General features: G+C 58.8%; 1 protein-coding gene across 1 annotated transcript in view; it reads left to right on the top strand.

Moving 5' to 3' along the window:
• SDK1 (sidekick cell adhesion molecule 1) overlaps positions 1–18,387 on the top strand; it is a 340,546-nt gene that overhangs the window by 252,419 nt on the left and 69,740 nt on the right. The window contains exons 16-20 of the mRNA XM_037057908.1: positions 3,000–3,115; positions 4,664–4,856; positions 8,095–8,193; positions 13,874–14,065; positions 17,510–17,631. Coding sequence (XP_036913803.1) covers positions 3,000–3,115; positions 4,664–4,856; positions 8,095–8,193; positions 13,874–14,065; positions 17,510–17,631 — 722 coding nt within the window. The remainder of the gene's footprint in view (positions 1–2,999; positions 3,116–4,663; positions 4,857–8,094; positions 8,194–13,873; positions 14,066–17,509; positions 17,632–18,387) is intronic.

The raw sequence follows: 18,387 nt of genomic DNA, 5'->3' as shown, positions 1-18,387 counted from the left end.
AGTCTCCAGCCAGACGAGGAGATTTTTTCCTCGTTTTCCTTTTAATTTGTCGGTTTTGCCTCTTGTATGTTGAAGTTCCGCTGCACGAAACACTCAGGTCCTTAAGTGTTCTCGGTGAGAAGAGCACTTCACATGTAACGTCTCTGCAGCGCTGGTTCTGTTCTTTGGTGGGATGTCTGGTTCTCCTCCTATTAATATGACCGCTCCAGATTCAATTAGGGGTTTCGTGTATATTTTCCTTGACATTCTTTTACTTTTAAGCTACTTGTGTCTTCGTATTTAAAGTGGGATTCTTTCAGGCAACACGTAGCTGCATCTTACTTTTTGTCCAACCGATAATCTGCCTCCTGTTGGGATGTGTAAACTCTGCCTTTTGTTATAATTATTGATGTGGGATTAAACTCTGTCGTCTTGCTGATTATTTCCACTTGTTTCCTCCCTTATTTTTTCCTTCTCTATTGTCTCTGCCTGCCTGCTTTGGGATTAATTAGATATTTTTTTATTTAGGTTCTTTTTTCCACTTTTGTCTATTTATCTCTCCTTTGTCAAACTTGTGTAGTGAGTGCTCTGGAGTTTCAAATATACTTTATTAACTAATTTATCTTAAAATATACTACATGTATGGTGTGAGAACCTTATAACAATATACTTCCAATCCATCTTTCCTGTCTTTCGTGCTATTGTGGCCATTCATTTTATTCTTACCTATGTTATAAGACCACAAGAAATTGCTACTATTTTTGTGTTAAACAGTTATATTTGAGAGTGAATCCAAAGTATAATAAGAAAAAAGTATATTTACCTTCATTTTAACCATTTCTGAAAGTCATCATTTATTTGCATAGACCTAAAGTTTTGGCATTTGATTTGATTGCTTTAACATTTACTTTTTATAGTGCATATCTGCTAGTAACAATGTCTCTCAGATTTTTATCTCCCTGAAAATGTCTTTATCTTGCCTTCGTGTTTAAAGGGTATTTTCACAGGATACAGGTTCCGGGAGAACCGTTTTTCTCTCAGTACTTTAAAGCCGCCATTCTATTACCTCCCGGCTCCCATAGTTTCTGATAAGAAGGCTGCTGTCGTTCTCGTACCTCGGCCTGCGTCGTCTCTCTCTCGTGTAGCTGCAGCGCCCAGACACTCCGCACTCCCCGGCTGGCACCCACTCAGTCTGTAGCGATTCATGAAGGACTTGGGCTGAGTTTTTCTCGCTGTGCGGTGCCCATTGTCCCTTTGTCCCGGGCACTGTCACAGGGGAGCCAGCACACCTACCCCACCCCCTACGGGGACCACTCCCCTCTTAGACTTCCGCCTTCTTGGCTGCCCTGTGTGCTCAGCTCCTTATGGGCTCAAGGAAAGTTATGGCATGGATTTTATGGCATGTTTGGCTCTTTATGGTTCTTACGTAGACGTGATTTTTTTCCAGCTGCCTATATCCTGGTCCCAGCCATCAATGTGGCCATTTTTGGTCCACAACTTTCGGCTGGGTGCTGAGTGGGACACCAGGATGGTTTTCTCAGTGACGTATGGAGGGAAGCACTGAGGGACATCCCATCACTGAGGGGGGAGGGCGTGACTTGGAGGAACGGGTGGGAGGCCTTGGGTGAACTCCACGCCTTTTCATCATCGCCTGATAAGACGAGCTTTCCGGGACGAGCATACTGGAAGTCACAGTAACTTTTTGTAGGACCACGCTCTGTCCCCACGTGGCGTGTGCCGGGATGCTCTGGTCTTTGTTTCTGTACCTTGAGCCAAAGGACCCTTTGGGCTCTTCTGTCTTACTCTTGGAATGAGCTCCTGAAGAGCCAGAACTCATTTCATCCCCTGCGAAAGTGTGATGACACGGCCCGCGGGCTGGCCCCTCATTAGTGGTCACGTCACGCTGCTGCCTTTTTCAAACACTTTGGTCCCCGTTTCAACCACACACGCTGTCAGCCCCAATGTTGGGGACCAGCCGCCTGCCTCACACCCGGCGGCTGCGCTCACCACCTTCTCCCCATTCACCGGTTTTCCCGTAACACCACGCCTCTGCTCGCTTCGCTTCCCCAGGTGAGGACGCCTTTCTCTCCGCCGTGCCCTCTTCGGGGACCCCCACCCTCCAGACCCACCGCAGCTGGCCCCGGCCAGAGGCCTCCTCCGCCTTCCCCGGGCAGAGCTGGCTCTTCTGCCCGGTGCGTGTGCTGCTCCAGAGACTTGCCCGTTTTAGTTACATGCATCTGTCCCCTAGAGCACAGGCGGCAAACACAAGGCCCGCGGCCCGGATCCCGCCCTCCACCTGGTTTTATCCTGCCCAGCACCTGTTTCTGCCCAGCAACAGCGCCGAGCTCCTTGCCCCTGGTTAAGGAGCAGGTACATCTACACAGTCCTGAAATTACATTGGCCCTTTGAAGGCCACCACGAGGCTGACGTGGCCCCCAGTGAGAATGAGTTTGACACCCCTGCCCTAGAATGTGACTTCTCGGAGGCAGGCCATCTGCCAGGTATATACTATCTGCTCAATAAAACAAGGAAATAAAGAGTGGAAGTTTTTAAGTGGGAGCCCTATGACAAACAAACAGAAATCCAGCCACCAGGTGCAGAAACGACAGTGCCCCCTGTGGGAAGCAGGTGGGTTTTTTTCCCATGAAGGACGATGGGTTTGCAACACCGTCCCCTGTGATGGGGGGTGGACGTCTAAACGAAACCCTGGGTGAGTGGGGAAGGGATCGGGGACAGCACGTGCTTGGGATCCATCCCGGACCCCCAGGCAAGGCCCGCCGCGCAGTGAGATGGTCCTGTCCACACTCCTGCCTAAGCCTTGAAGAATTCGGCAGCAGAAAATGAGAAATAGCCCAGTTCTTTTTTTCTAATGTCACTGTTAGCTTCCAAAAATGTTCATCACACTCCCCGTCCTCGACACTGTAATTGCCGATGAGTCTGAGCTGCCACTGAGAGTTTCTTTCTCATCTCCCCCCCCCCCCCGTGCCTCCCTGCTGCATCTCCGACGACACCGGCCACAGTGCCCACCGCGCCCCCGCAGAACGTGCAGGCGGAAGCTGTGAACTCCACGGCCCTCCGGCTCCTGTGGAGCCCCCCGCCGCAGCAGTTCATCAACGGCATCAACCAGGGGTACAAGGTACGTGGCCCGGCCTCCGGTGGGTGGCTGGCTTGGGAGGCCATGGCCTCGTGATGGGGGAGGAGGCCGCCCCCCCCAGTGGGGCGGGGTCCCCTGGAGTCCCCAGGGTCTGGTCACCAGCTGTGCTGGCTCGGAAACTCACTAGTGGTTCTCAAGGGTCTGCCCCCTGCACAGCCTCTGTGAGGAAGGCCTTTCCTGCGCAAGTGGCCGGAGGCGGGGCTCTCACTTGAGTGGAATCAGCGTGTGTACCAGCCCCGTCGCCCTGGAAGGGGGCCTCTCAGAGGGGACGGGGCCCTGGGGGCAATTGCGTGGCATCCCCACCAAGCGAGGACAGTCATTCCTCCCCTCTCCACTGCAGGGAGCATCCTCACAGAACACAGGCCGTGGGTTGAGGCGCCTGCCCGGCCCGGCTCCGAGACACGTGCCCCCCCACCTCCCCGTTGTCCTCACTCGCCAGAATGCGGGCCTCCTACCCACACGGGGCACAGAAACGTCGCCCCTCTCCCCTTTCGGACCCGCTCCTCCTGCGGGGGCCGGGGGCCCCTCTCAGCCGCCACGCAGCCCCAGCCGTCTGCCCCAGCTGTGGGCTCAGGGGGGGCTTCACACACCAGCGTCCATCCTGCTCGCTGGACACTCGGGAACCGCAGGCTCAGAGGGTGGCTTTTCCCCAGACCCCCAGCCTGGTTTTTTTCCCCCATTTGGATTCAACCTATGAAAACACTCGAGTTCCACGAGCACGGCGAACGTGGCTAGAAATGCACCTGCCCTTTCCTTCCCCCCAGAGGCACCCACAGGGCAAGGCTTCTTCAGAGACACTCACATCCACCAGCCAGGGTGGTTCTGCCTCCTTGACCCTCTGTCAAGCCTTCCTGGCGAGGCTGGGGCGTTCCTTCGCCGCCCTCGCTGCCGGCTTGATCTACGTGAACGCGCTTTGTGCCCCGCAGGGCGCCCGCCTGCACCCGGGGAACCCTGCCCGTGCTCTGTCCCTGTCCGAGCAACGAAACCACACCCAGAACCTCGAAACAACTTCCCTGGAATATGTGTATTCGCCGTATTTCTTTAAAATTTTAATTAGTTTCCTGAAATCCTTTTCAGAAAACTCCTGAGTTGTAAGTCATAAATAATTCAGGTCATTTCCATCGAGTTCGGCTCCCACTGGAGTCGGAGGAGGTGCCCACCCAGAAAACGCTCCCACCCGCGCTCCCCTGTGACGGGTCCCCAAGTCACGGACCGGGTTTCCTCATCCCCGACGGTTAAAAGCACCCATTCTGTAGCTTTTGTGAAACAAAGTGGAGGTTTGAGGAGTGTCTATTACCCTCTGAGTTAAAGCAGGTGTCTTATTTTTAAGTCCATATTTAAAGTGTACATGTGTGTATTCAATAACCTGAGATATCTTTTAAACTCAATATTTTTTAGGTCAGATGGTAAGTGTTGGATTTATGGAGTGTCTTAATTATGACTTTGAAGACATACTAATTGCAAAATAAAATTCTGATGCAGATTTCAAGACATGCAGTTAGAAGGATCTCTGTCCCCATTTTGTCCCAGCTCCTAGCGTGGCCCGCCGATGTCCCCGAGGCTGTCACTATTGTCGCCATCGCTCCAGACTTCCACGGGGTCCACCATGGGTACATAACCAACTTGAAGAAGTTCACCGCCTACCTCACGTCGGTGCTGTGTTTCACCACGCCGGGGGACGGGCCTCCGAGCACGCCACAGCTCGTCCGGACTCTTGAGGACAGTGAGTGTGCGCCTTTGTCCCGGGTCTTGGCAGCAGCCAGAGTCGGTTGTGGGGGGTTGGGGCCACTGCCATGTCCCAGCACCAGCGAGAGCAGAGCCGGTCACCAGGGAGCTCCACGGGGAGATGAGGCAGTGGAAAGTCCCCGTCACAGAGGGCAGGGGCTGCCAGTGGCAACGGGTGGGGCACCGGGCCACCGGGAGGGGCTGAGGGCAGAGGAGGGTCTGCTCCCACCGTGTGGTCAGCTGCGGTCCTGCTGGACTTTTCTTTGTCAAGGTTTCATCTTCCAGGCCCCTCCCCTCCCTCGTCAGCCCCCATGGCCCCGCCCTGCTTCCTGACCCCTGCAGGACCTTTCACCTGCGCCCTCCGGCCCTTGACTTGCCACCGGCTCCACCCGGCGGTCAAACCAGCCGCTCTGCTCTCAGGCCAGCGGGCGCTGTCCCGAGGGGCGAGCCCCCCACGCACACTTACTCCCGAGATCCAAGAGGGCCCGTCACGAGTCGCAGTAACTGAAAAAAGGAAAATCACAGGATGGCGATGTGCTAAATGTTCCGAAGTGATTAAAACCGCTGGAGAGGAAGCCGGTCACGATCCCGTGCCAAGCCGCAAACCAAGTAGCTCACCGAACTGTGTAGGGTTTGAGTGTTCTGAAACACACACGTGTGAACAGGCCTGAGCTGGGAAGAGGCCTGGAAGGAAACACGTCTGTGCAACATGTTGACAGCTAGATTTTACAGCCTTCTTCATATTTCACACGTCATTCTCATTTCTGCAACGAGTGTGTACTCTATAGTGAGAACTGAAACTAGTGTAAGGTTTTGAGGTCACACGGCGCCCTCCAGCACCCTGGTCCCTCAGCCCCCAGCTCCGCAGTCTTCTCAGCTGGGGGCAGAGGTCAAGGCCATCCAGGGAGCTCCCTCCTGTCCTCTTCCCAGTTCCTCTCCCCTCCCTCCTCACGGGGTGGATAGGGGCTCCCTGACCTGACCGTGCCACCCCTGGCCACCTGGCTGGCCCTGATTTCCCCGGCCTCAGCCATCACCCTGCCCCAGCCCCTTCCACTCCCCACACCCCAGCAGCCTGGCTGTCCCTGCACCGCTGCCCGCCATCCACTCAAGCCCCCGTCATGGCGGCGATGTAGGGAGAACAGACAGGGACTTCTCGGCCCTGTGAGACCACCGACCTTCCTCCATAAAAAGATAAACCCAGGGCCCCGCTGCCATTGTTCACCAAAGTCCTGCCCACTCACCGCCCCCATCTCTGTGGTGTGCTTGTGGTCACTCTGGGGCACTTACAGAGACCCTGACCGATGCTCGGGAGCCGTGCACATCAGCCCTGAGACCCACACCCCCCGCCTGGGGTCCCCGGGGTGGTCCCACTGCACTGGGGGGCCTGGGGGTCTACATATCTGCCACACCAGCAAGTCACGGGTCCGTCGGCATGAAATGAGGACGCTTCTCTCCCAGCCATGCCCCCCTCCCTTCCTGGGTCCCCCCGGAGCCACGAGCCTCGTTTCTTTTCCCACCTGGCTCTTGGCCTCCGCGGGGAGCAGTCAGAGCCTCTCTTTCGCTGTTAAGTGTGATGTTTCCTAGTAACTGCTCTTGATCAGGTAGGGAGAGTCCTCCATCCCCAACTTGCTGAGAGCTTTTATCAGGAAAAATCCTGATTTTTCCCGTCGCTTTCACCGCATCAATTGCCATGATCACGGGGTTTTCCTTTTTAGCTTGTTGACGGATATGGTCAATTGTTTCTCAAATCTTGAATCAACCTTGCATATTCGGAATAAAGCCCACTAGGTCACACGTATAATTATTTATTACGTTTCTGGGCTCAGCTTGCCCGTACTGTTTGCATCCAAGGCAGTGAGAGCTGAGGGTCTGCACTTTTACCTTCCTGGACTGACGTCGTCTGGTTTGGGCGTAAAGGCAGCGCCGGCCTCATCCAACACGTCCGGGAGTGTCCCGCCCTCCTCTGCTTCCTGAAAGAGATGGCATGTTGACCCATCTTCACATGTTTGGGGGTGTTTTCCAGTGAATCCTCTGAGCCTGGAGATTTCTTCTGGAGAAGCTGTTTAATTATAAACTTAACTTCTCTGATAGTTATAATACTACCCAGTTGTCTATTCCACCTTGGTTGAGTTTTGGTAGTTTGTGGTTTTCAGGAAATCCTCTGAACTGTTGAATTTGTGAGTCTCAAGTTGGCGGCGGCACTCGTTTCTTCTTGTCTTCCGAGCGCTGAAGGAGATGTGGTCCCATCTTGTCCCTGTTTTGGGGGGCCTGTTTCTTCTGGGGACGCTTGTTTGTTTGTTTGCTTTTAGTTTGTCATTATTCCTAGAGGTTTGCCAATTTTATTGAATTTTTCCAGAAAAAACAGATTTTTGTTTCATTGATTTTTCTCTGTTGTTTTCCCATTTTCAATTTTATTCATTTGGGCCCTTATTATTTTCTTCCTTCTGCTTGCTTTGGGTTTATTTTTCTTTTCTTTAACTTCTTGAAGCAGTAAGCATTCAGATTATGTACTTGAAGCTCTGTCTCTAAGGCAAGCCCTGAGTGCTATGAATGTCCCTTTCCACGCTGCTTTAGCTGCATCCCAGGCATTCTGATATTTGTGTTTCATTTGCATTCCGTTCTGTGTGTCTCTACTTCTGTGCCCTTTCTCTGACCCATGGATCGTTTAGAAGTGAGCTCTTCAACTCCCACATGTTGGAGATTTTCCTGTCATCTCTCTGCTATGGAGGAGGTACTGGCAGAGTGAGTGGGTATGTGAAGCCAGGAATTCTAGATGGGTGAGGGGCCACAGGCTTTGCCCAGGGGCAGGTGTGGGCCAGCCCTGCCTCTGGCCTGGGCTCCCTGCTCTGGCTTCCCAAGTTCCTAAGTCCCCACACAAGCCCGATGCACAGTTGCACAGTGTGTCTGGGGAGCTGGGTGCAAGCAGCTGTTTTTCCGACCCCCCGGCCTGGTCGTTCTAACTGAGCGGCACAGAGAGAAGACAGAGCAGGGAGTGTGTGACCCTCCAGCCGCTGTCTCCGCTCTCTGCACAGCTGGGTGCAGCCAGGTGGAGCTGTCTCTGCAACCACAGCCAGGACGCTTCTCACACCTACTGCCCCTCTGTGACCTCTCTGACATTCCTCACAGGCCCTGGCTCTGGCTCACCACCGCCCTTGGTGGTGGGAACTCCCCACGCGGGGCTGACCACGGACCAGCGGGCTGCTGTGCTCACAGGCGACTCTGTCTTTCCTTGCTAGAGCCGGGAGCCGTGGGACACCTGAGCTTCACAGAGATTCTGGACACGTCCCTCAAGGTCAGCTGGCAGGAGCCCCTGGAGAAGAATGGTGTGATCACAGGTAAGCGATGCTCCAAACGAGAAGATGCAGACAGAGAGCACGCGTGTCTGTGGTGTGCGGCAGAGGGCGGGACCCCGGCCCTCAGGGGCCCACCCCTCCGGGCACATTTTCCTGCCTGGGCTCCAGACTCAGAGTTCAGAGACTTAGTCCCCTTCCACACCATCTCTCTGAGCAACGAGTCCTTCCTTCTGTGGTGAGTTTTCTCCAGGGTATGTGTCACCCTGGATTCTCACAGCGACACAGCCAACACTGATGTGACCGGTGCACAGGTGATGAGCCTGACCTCTCCCCTCACTCCACTTCACAGATGCACATGAGTGCCCGTGTGGGCACCCCCGTCCCACAGCCGATGGGCGGCCAGGACAGGACGGAGTCCTGGGGAGAACCTGGGGTAGGACAGGCAGCAGGTGCACCTCTGAGGGGTGCAGGACTCAGGGCTTCTGTCTTTGCAAACAGCTCACCTTTTGCAGGGTCTTAATGGCCTTATCTGATAGAAGAGCTTTCTGGAAAGACTGTCAGGTCTGAGCTCATTTAAATCTCGGTTGGAAAGAAACACTCCAGGTTCGAGGGGCACAGGCTGTGGCCTCAGGACAAGGTGGGGGACCCGTGCTCCACTCTCCCTGTCGGTTGGGGCCCCAGATCACCTCAGAGCCCACGCCTCTTCACCCCAGGCATGTAACACCCTCCTGGGCTGCCGGGCGTTTACCGGGGCCACCAGACAGTGTGGTGGCCTAGAGCAGCTCGGCCACCACCGGGCCCCCACCCCATTCAGGAAGCATTGCTTGTCAAGCTGGCCACTCGCTTTTCCCATAGCCCAGTCACCAGTCCACTGGACACACGTCCTGTGGAGGCACCCTCTGGTGAGGACGGGGCGCCTCCTGTCGGTTCAGGGCTCCCCCCGCCGTCCCTGAAGCTGCACCCTGAGGGTTCAGGAGGCCCCGGCTCCTAGCTGAGCCCTTTCCGTCCACTGGCGAGTGTCTAGGCCTGAGCTGCGCTGTCCACTTGTGGTTTTGTGGTCCGAGTGCTCCCAGAAGCCGCAGTCCCTCCTGCGGTGGGGCTCTGAGAACCCACGGCCCAGCCATAGAGCTCAGGGGCCCCTCCTCCCCCGCCGAGTCCCACAAAGCGGTCACCGCCCTGGGCCCCTCCCACCGGCAGGCCCCTGAGCACTTTGGGATCTTGTTCAACTTTTGAACAGCCACAGGAAGGGGCTCTTGTGACCACCACTTGAGACCAGGGGCGGTAATGCCCCGGCCCACAGAGCCGGCAGGTGGCAGAGCCAGCATGGGNGCCCCTCCTCCCCCACCAAGTCCCACAAAGCGGTCACCGCCCTGGGCCCCTCCCACCGGCAGGCCCCTGAGCACTTTGGGATCTTGTTCAACTTTTGAACAGCCACAGGAAGGGGCTCTTGTGACCACCACTTGAGACCAGGGGCGGTAATGCCCCGGCCCACAGAGCCGGCAGGTGGCAGAGCCAGCATGGGGTCCGGGCGACCAGGTGCTGGAGCCGGGGGGAACGTGCTCCCGCCCGACACACAGGGTCCCTCTCCGCCTGCGTCCACTGCTCTCCTGGCCTCACCAAGTTTCCCAGCATGCCTCAGGCCAAAGAACCACCCAAAACTGTTCTATCAAGCAGGCCCTTAGGCGCAAATAGCTTAATAAGCATTGAGATGCCAACCCCTGGATAGCCATTAGAGTGAGGAATGCACATTAATTGAAAGAAGTGAGTATTCGTGTGTCCTTCTAAAGGAAACGGGCCGAGTGTCCCTGGTGTCCCCTGTGCAGTGCACACTGTGGGCCCTGCCAGCCTCCCGCCGTGGCGCCAGGCCGGACCCGCCCCCTTCGCCTCCTTATCACAGCAACCCCCAAACCGCAGCATCTCAGAGACCGGCTGTGTCCAAGGCATGCGGCACTCTGTCCTGAAATTGTGAGCTACTCCAGCGAGTGTCCCAGACACAGGCAGGAGGTGTCCCGCGTCCCTGTTTCCCTTCGCTGTTCCTGGGAGCTCCCTGCGGTGCCCCGGGCCCCCCAACACACAGCCTGGGGACTGTGTCCTACACTGAACCCCTCTCTGCTTCTCACCCCCTCCCAGTGCGCTCTGGCCACCCGAGCCCAGCCAGAACCCTCAGAGAACTGAGGACTCAGATCGGGTCACAGGGAGGACACCTGTGATCGCGTGTCACCTACACTCAGCACTTTTAAGTAAACTTAGGAATCTGGAACTGCCCCGAAGAAGCTGATGTTTTGACACGCCCACTTTTAAAAAATGTCACAACCCAGGCAATGGGAAAACGTCACTACTGGACCTGGACGTCAAACCCCGATCTGTCTGTCATACATCCTGACGTCTGCTTAGTACAGGGTCTCAGTGCCAAGCAGGTGACATGGGAGGCCTCCAGAGCCTGGGGTGGAAGGAACGGAGCAGAGCGGGCCAGGGACAGCGCCTGCAGACCGCAGGACGGCTCGGCTCCGGCCACACCACGGAGCAGGAACAGACAGACCAGCCCACACACCGGACTCCACGGGGCCTGAGTTTGGGAGGAGGGGCTTCCCAGCTCCGAGCCGTGAGGACCAGCCCTGCGGCCCAATGCGAGCTGCACGCTCCTCGGATTCAGAGGCGATGCCTGGTGAGAGGCAGGGCCCCCTCTGCCCACCGGGCTCTCCTGGCATTCAGTCTCCTGGTTCCGAATCCGGCCAGGGCCCTGGCGGACAGTTCCCACGCTGCAGGTTTTCCCGAGTGCAGGTACACAGTGTGAGCTCCACCTGGCCCGGTGAGCGTGAGGGCTCATGTTAACGTTTTAAGGACAGGGTCCCTCGCGCCACCTCCTCAGGCACCTCACACTCTGCCCTGACCACAGTCCACACCCTGAACCCGCTCGGCTGTCAGTGGCGTGCCAGCAGGCCCTCGAAGGCCTATCCTTGCTAAAGGCGGGCTGCTCACCAGGGGCATCAGACCTGCCCCCAGAGGCCACTGTCAGGTGCACCGACGCAGCTCCAGCAACCGGCCCCCTGGAGCCTCCTGGGAATGACGCGGCTGTCTGCCATCAAAGGCAGGGCGGCGGGCGCTGGCCTTCAGTGCAGCCCTCCATGCGCAGGGCCACTTCACCTTCCAGACGCCTGCGGGGAGCCGCACTGTGCCATGTGGGCGAGCATCGCCCAGGCCTCGTTGTCTCTCGGGGCCCAGAGAGGGCCCCCCCAAGCAGGACAGCCCCGCCCGCCCCCGCAGAGCCATCTCGCCCACACTGTGAGTCAGCGTCTTCACCCCGCCTCCGTGCACTCTGATTTATGAGGGCCCGGACGCGCACGGACAGTTTGCGATTGGATGTACTGCTCTCTCGTCGAGAATTTACTTCAGATCAACAGAAAATCATTTCTGAAGCTCGCTGGTCGTTAGTCTCAGTTAGGCGGCCCCTGGGAGTAGGCAGGGCACCAGAGGAAGGCGCTGCCTCCTGGCGCTCTCCCCTCGTCCCCCCGCCCCCGCCCGCAGGCAGGAGCCGCATGGAGCACTGGCTGCCAAGAGCGACCCACAAGGTCCCAGAAGCTGTGCGCGAACCGGAGGGCCTGGAACCTGCCGCCCGCCACTGCCCTGCCTGTGGGCGTGCACACGCCCCACCCGCCCCCTGTCTGGTGGGCCCTGCCGGAGCCCGTGGGCTCTTCCGCTGCCCATTCAGCTTGGTTTGTGGCCGGAAAAACGGTAGCAGCCGCGGGTCCGTTTCGATGTGACAAAGCCTCGCTCGGCAGTCGGCCGGAGATGCTGGGGCGGACACACAAGGTGCCGTCGCTCAGAAAATTTCGGTGGAGAACCACTTTCAAACAGACCACACTGTCTGACAAGGCTGTCGCACTAGCGAAGGCCTCTCTTCCCGTGCGTGCTGCAGAGACCCCAGTACCAAAGCATTTCAGTTTCCCAGGGGTAACCCACCAAGGTCCAGGGCAGCTTTCCTTCCGGGCTGCTTGCACCCATCCAGACCCCGGAGAGCGGGAGGCAAGGGGAGCCGGGCGAACCCTGCCCATCTCGGCGCACTCTCCAGCTCCCCAGGCCGGCTTCTCTCCCTTGTAAACGGGGCTGCGGTGGCGGCTCCGCTCTGGAGGGCCGTCCTGGGGCGAGGAGTGGACGTGTGCGAAGGGCCCGGCCCCCTGGGACGCCGTCAGCACTCTGCATGCCATGATTAACGCGGCTGCCTGGGAGGAGCGTCTCTTTTTTTAATTGTGCGATTAATTCCCAAGTCCTGGATTAGCCAGAAGAGAAGAGCTGACTGATTTGGGTGCATCCCTGACTTTAATGCTGGGAGAAGGAGGGACTCTGGTCAGGGTGGCGGCAAGCAAGGAGGACGAGACTGTAATGTGGTCTGGAGTCGGGCGGGAGCCGGAGAAGGACAGTGGTGAGAGGTCAGCCAGGGAGACACAGCCAGACAGGCAGGCTGGGTCCTGCAGCCAGAGCTTTAGCGGTTCTGGGGGGAAGCAGGGCCTGGGCAGAGGCCAGGGTGCCGAGGCTGGGGCAGGTGATCTGGGGTGGAGGCCTGGGCAGGGACCCAGAAGGCAGGAGCAGCCTTCAGACGGTCAGCAGCCACTGGAATCTGGGGAGCTCCGATGTGCCCTGGGGCACCCAGTGATGAGGGCCACCCTCCTCCCGCCTTGCCCCTGGTGCCTCCAGCGTGGGAGCCCTGTGCCCAAGCACAGAAGCTGTTCGGGCATGAGGCGGCACACCAGCAGTGGCTTCTGATGCTAACTTCTTTTTAATATTGAGACAGTCCCGAGACTGTGCCCTCTACATCCTTGTTTACCCGAAATACGAGTTCCTGACTGTATGTATCACTCCCATCCGAACAAGCAGGAGCGTTAAGATGCCTCCTAAGGCGCCGGTGTCCGGGAGTTTATCGACTGCAGAGAAGGGAGAAAAAGCGTTTTCAGCGGTTTCCCTCTGCCTTGGGGCCAGGAGTGCTTTCCGCCACGGGCCCCCTCCCCACAGGACAGGGAGTCCTCTGGCCACATCGGCGCGGGGGGGGGGGCGGGGGGGTGCAGGAGCTGGTGCAGGAGCTGCCGGGGCCTTTCTTCTCTGAGCCCCCATCCCCAGGGACCCGAGGTCGAACGAACCGTGATTTTGAGGCCCTGCCAGCCTGAACAGGGGAGAGGGAAACTCCTATCACAGGAGGACAACAGGCCCGAAGAGGGGGTCGGAGCTGGAAGAATGCTTGGGCAGCCGGCACGGAGCCACTTAGGAAGCCGACACACTCGCGCGGTGAAGGCGTCGACTCGTCACTCCTGGGGGAGCGGGGAGCAGCGGGTCCACAAATTAGGTGCAGCCAGGAGCCAGCTGCTGATTTAGGGCCCCGTGTAATGAAAATACGAGCTTATAAAAATGGAAATACTGCTGGAGCACATCCATCATTTGAGGAGAGGAGGTTAAATCGTGCGCTGCAGGCTGGCAGTCAGTTATCAGACCTCAGTCCCCGTGCCAGGTACGGAGGCGGCCAGTGTGTCAGGCCAGCCCTATCCCCTGGAGGTCACATGTCACAGGAGACGGGCGGCCCGGGCTGAGAAGGGGGCGATGGAGGTTTCCCAGGGGGCGGGCAGGGCAGAGGCCTGACCCCCAGGGCAGCGGCTTCTCGTCAGACCTCCGCAGCTCCGCGGCAGGGCGGCAGCGTCGGGGGGGGGCCCCCAGCTCACTGTGTGCGTCCCCCTAGGCTATCGGGTCTCCTGGGAGGTGTACGGCAGGAACGACTCTCGGCTGGAGGACACTCTCAACAGCACGACGCACGAATACAAAATCCGAGGGTTGTCTTCTCTCACCACCTACACCATCGACGTGGCCGCCCTCACCGCGGCGGGCGCCGGCCTGGCGAGCTCGTCCACCATTTCCTCTGGCGTGCCCCCAGGTCAGTGAGAAGGGGCAGCCACGCCCCCCTCCACTTGGAGCTCTGAGCTCCGAGGGGACCTGCCTTCGAGGGGGTGTCGGCGTCCTGCGGGGATGGTGGGGTAGGTGGGTGATGACCGGTTGTCTGCCGGTGTCGTCTGATCACAGCCTGACCTCTCTCGGTGGGGTGAGGGCGGTGGGGGGCGGGGCATGGACTGGCTCGGGGGTGACGGGAAGTCTGGGGGGGGGGGCTGGGAGCTGGCACCAGAAGGCAAATGCACAGAAGGCAAATGCAGAGAGAGAGAGAGAGACAGGAAATGCTGAGATGAGAGTTAAGAGCAGTGTTTGGGAAAGAAATGTCCAAAGCCGTGGAAAATTGTCCTAAGAGCCGGAGTTTGAGCCGCAGCGGTGCCGACCGCCAGGCAGAAGGCTGCGTGTGCTCTGGGGAGCGCCGGCGTCGAGTCCCGCTGGTGCTTCTGGGTTGGGCGGGGGCAGAGGAAGGTGCCCGCTCGCGGCCTCAGGGTGCGCGGGCCTGCAGGCGGCTCAGCGGGGTCCCCGGGGCGCCCACTGGGTGCACCGAACCGGAGGGGGCTGGCTCGGCGCCCTTGCTCTAAAGAAGGTGCAGGCAGGCCGATGCCCACACCAGCTGTGGGGCCGTGATCGCGTCACCCCCCGCGGTTGTTTGCCTGAGCCCCTTTGCTCCTGCGCGGGGAAGTGGGAAACTTGATTCACCCAACAGAATAGCGAGAACGTGGGGTGAGAGAAGAGAAAGCCAGGGGAGGGGGCATGAGGAGGCGGGAGAGAGGGGCGTCTAGAGCCTGAGGGGCCTGTCGGTGCGGAGCCGGCCGCCGAGGCGCGTGGCTGCTCGGCGCCGTGGGCGTGGGTGGCAGCCGCGGCCCCGTCCCCCTGACACTCCCGTCCCCTGAGGTGGCAGCGCGCTCCTCTCCCTTCGGCAGACTGCCACTCGGCTTTCTGCCCCGGCGACAAAGCTTCTGTTGAAGACGCCAGCGCTTCTCCGAGGAGCCACTGTGAGAAAGCGCGGCGGGCTCTCGGGTCGATCTGTGGCCGCGTGGGCTGCAGGTCCCACGCCACCTGAAAGGCGTCACCGTGCCTCATTCTGGCTTCCCTCAGCGGGGCTGAGCAGGCCCTTCAACACCAGCGCCCACCCCATGTGGTAGAACCCCACCCAGCACCGTGCCCACAGCTGACGACTGTCCCGGGAGGGCAGTGTGGGTGACTGATGGGAAGACAGGACAAATGAGGCGCAGGCAGTAAACACGGCCCCCAGAGGCAGTGTGTCCACCCCGGCCCCCTCTCCACACAGGCACGGCCCTGGGCACGAGCTTGGCAGGCCCCAGTCCTGGGTGGTGGGGGCGGGCAGAGGGGGCTGGTTGCCTCTCCTCTGGGCACTATGCCCTTCTCGGAACTTTCTAGAAGCCATTTGACCTGCTCTACCAGCAAGGGAGCCTTGAGCCCCACAGTGTCCCAAAGTAAGCCTCCTGTCCACCAGCGACGTCACCACCATCCCTGCTAAGGCAGCAGTTCCAGCCCCGTCATGCGCCAGGCACTAGGGCTCCTTCAGAAAGCCATGGCTGCCCCCCCCCCCAGCCGGTTTCTCCTCCCAGGGCCCAGAGAATCTGCCTGTGAAGCAAGGTCTTGGGTGCAGCCCAGGGTGCTGGGCGGGACCGCACGCTGAGAGAGCCTGGTGCCATTTAAAAGGCGTCCACAAAATAAATATATTCTTTTAAGAAAGAAGTCTCTGGCTTGCAGAAAGACTCATTTTATTCTACACAAGCAGCCGGTTCACAAGGCTCACATCTAGAGTGTCCTCAGCGCTTCAATAGGCGGTGGCGGCAGTGGGGCGCCCTGAGGCTCAGTTCTTCCGGGGAGCTCGCCTGCAGCTCNTTCTCCTCCCAGGGCCCAGAGAATCTGCCTGCGGAGCAAGGTCTTGGGTGCAGCCCGGGGTGCTGGGCGGGACCCCACGCTGAGAGAGCCTGGTGCCATTTAAAAGGCGTCCACAAAACAAATATATTCTTTTAAGAAAGAAGTCTCTGGCTTGCAGAAAGACTCATTTTATTCTACACAAGCAGCCGGTTCACAAGGCTCACATCTAGAGTGTCCTCAGCGCTTCAATAGGCGGTGGCGGCAGTGGGGCGCCCTGAGGCTCAGTTCTTCCGGGGAGCTCGCCTGCAGCTCCTGAGGCCGCCCACTGCACACGCGTGTGGGTGCAGGTCTCTCGGGGCCTCCCGGACACTGTCCAGCGGGTGGGGGAACCTGTGCTGCCCGGGACTGCTGGGCCCTGGCTGGGCTGTGGCCTGCCACCACCCCAGTGGACACAGCATTCGGGTTGGGTCCCCTGCAACTGGAGGCGGACACAGAGACCCCCCCAGGGGGGGCCCAGCTTTAGCCGGGAGGAGAGTCTGGGGGCTGCGCCCCATTCTCTGTGCTTGCAGTCCACACCATCAGTGGCTGAAGGACCAGGTTAAGAATCCGGGGGCCTCGGAAGTAAGAAAAAACAGGAGTCGCTTGTCCTTCGATGTAACCATTTTCTGCTTCACATTTATGAAACCAGATGTGAAAAGGCCCCTTGAGGTCCCGGAACCGCTGCCTGTGAGGGCCCCGAACTGACAGGTTCCGGTTCCACCAGGCTGGTTTTAAACGCCCCGGGCAACAGTGATTCAGGAGGCCAGTCTTCAGAGACCACGAGGCCCGCACGCCCTGCTCTGCCGGCGCGTCTCTTTCCTCCTCCCTGCTCCCGTCCTCAGAGAGGCTGGGCTGCACCCCCTCTGTCATTTAGAACTCACAGCCCTTGGATCCCCAGGGAGACGGGCTCTGGGGGAGGAGCCTACCAAAGCCTGAGTCACCGTCACCGTCACCAGCAACCTCAGGGGCTGGAGTCCTTCGGAACACACCCTCCCCTTATTTAGTTGCCACAGCAACCGCACAGGCAGAGTGGGAAGAGTTCTGCACTTTTACCTGATCGTTGTCTTGGAAACCGGACCCAGGAAGCCCAAGGCTGGGCACCTGCCCGCCTGCCTGGGTCACACTGCCTGGGTGTGCGCGCCTCCATCCCCTTCCCCAGCTCCCTTTCCCAGGCATCACGGCAGTTCCGCAGGGAGGGCGGGCACCCTGTCTGCGTTGTGTGAGGGGCCAGCCATTCACCAGGTCTGCATCCACCAAGTGTCCTTTCAGCAGGAGACGACACTGCCACTCTGTGCAGGGACAGTCCCCACCTTCCCAGGGTGTCACCCGGGAGGCCCCACTGACGTCTCCCAATGCTACTTCCCATGGCTCAGGCGCAGTAGGCGACCCTATGGAAGCGTGAGCCGCCCTGACCTTGGTCCGGGGAAGCTCTGCTTCTCACTTTGGCGATTTCCGAATGTGTTCACTTGCTAACACATTTGGTGTGTTTCCTGAGCTACAACAGAATTTAACTCTCTCCCCTTCCTTTTTCGGTTTCTCCTAGAACTTCCCGGTGCCCCATCGAACCTGGTCATTTCCAACATCAGCCCCCGCTCGGCCACCCTTCAGTTCCGGCCGGGCTACGACGGGAAGACGACCGTCTCCAGATGGGTCGTGGAGGGGCAGGTACGCGCCTCGCGGAAGGGGGGAGCCGGGGCCCCCAGGCAGTGGGGCCCCCAGGCAGTGGGGCGCGGGCAGCTGGGTCCCGTTGGTGCCTTCGCAGTGGTCAGTCAGCAGCTGCACGGAGCTGACGCAGGGGCCGTGGTGGGATTGGCCCGTGACTGGAGGGGGACCAGAGACCCAGCCCGTGGGGATGCTGGGGTGGGATGCAGACAGAAACGGAGAACGAGAGGTCAGACTGAGGTCTCATGGGGCGACAGGAGGGTGGGGACAAGGCCTGCACCTCCCGTCATGGCTACAAAGGAGAACCCACAGCTGGAGAGCGCAGCTGCCGGGTCTCCCACGCCGTGTCACCGTGAGCTACCAAATTCGCCCGCACTGAGGGCGGGGTCTGGCCGGGGTGTCCATCGCTCCTGGCTGGCCACTGCTTCAGACCTGCCCAGAGGACAGAGAGGGACAATGCACACTCTCTGAAGCACCACGAGTTCACACCGGTATTTCCAATTCCAATTTAAGGTTGTTTTACTTTGAGTTTATATTTTAAATACCTTTTCCCATGCACTAAAATTGCGGTTTTTAGAAATATTAACATAATCACTCATTATCTGTAGCCTACCATTGTGTGAGAGTTCAGTGCTGTTTCCAACGGAGCCACAAGCAATAAGGCCGCTGAGTGCGAGTTAATACAGAGGCTGTAATACAGAGGCCTCTGTCCCCAGACTGTATTACACCGAGGACGTGAGGCCGAAACTCCTTTCTCTG

This window comes from Sturnira hondurensis, unplaced genomic scaffold (assembly GCF_014824575.4).
Source record: "Sturnira hondurensis isolate 20B ecotype Veracruz unplaced genomic scaffold, ASM1482457v3 Scaffold0009733, whole genome shotgun sequence".
Taxonomy (NCBI): Eukaryota; Metazoa; Chordata; class Mammalia; order Chiroptera; family Phyllostomidae; genus Sturnira; species Sturnira hondurensis.
The sequence above is the reverse complement of the archived record's forward strand: the minus strand, read 5'-3'. Positions and strand labels throughout refer to the sequence as shown.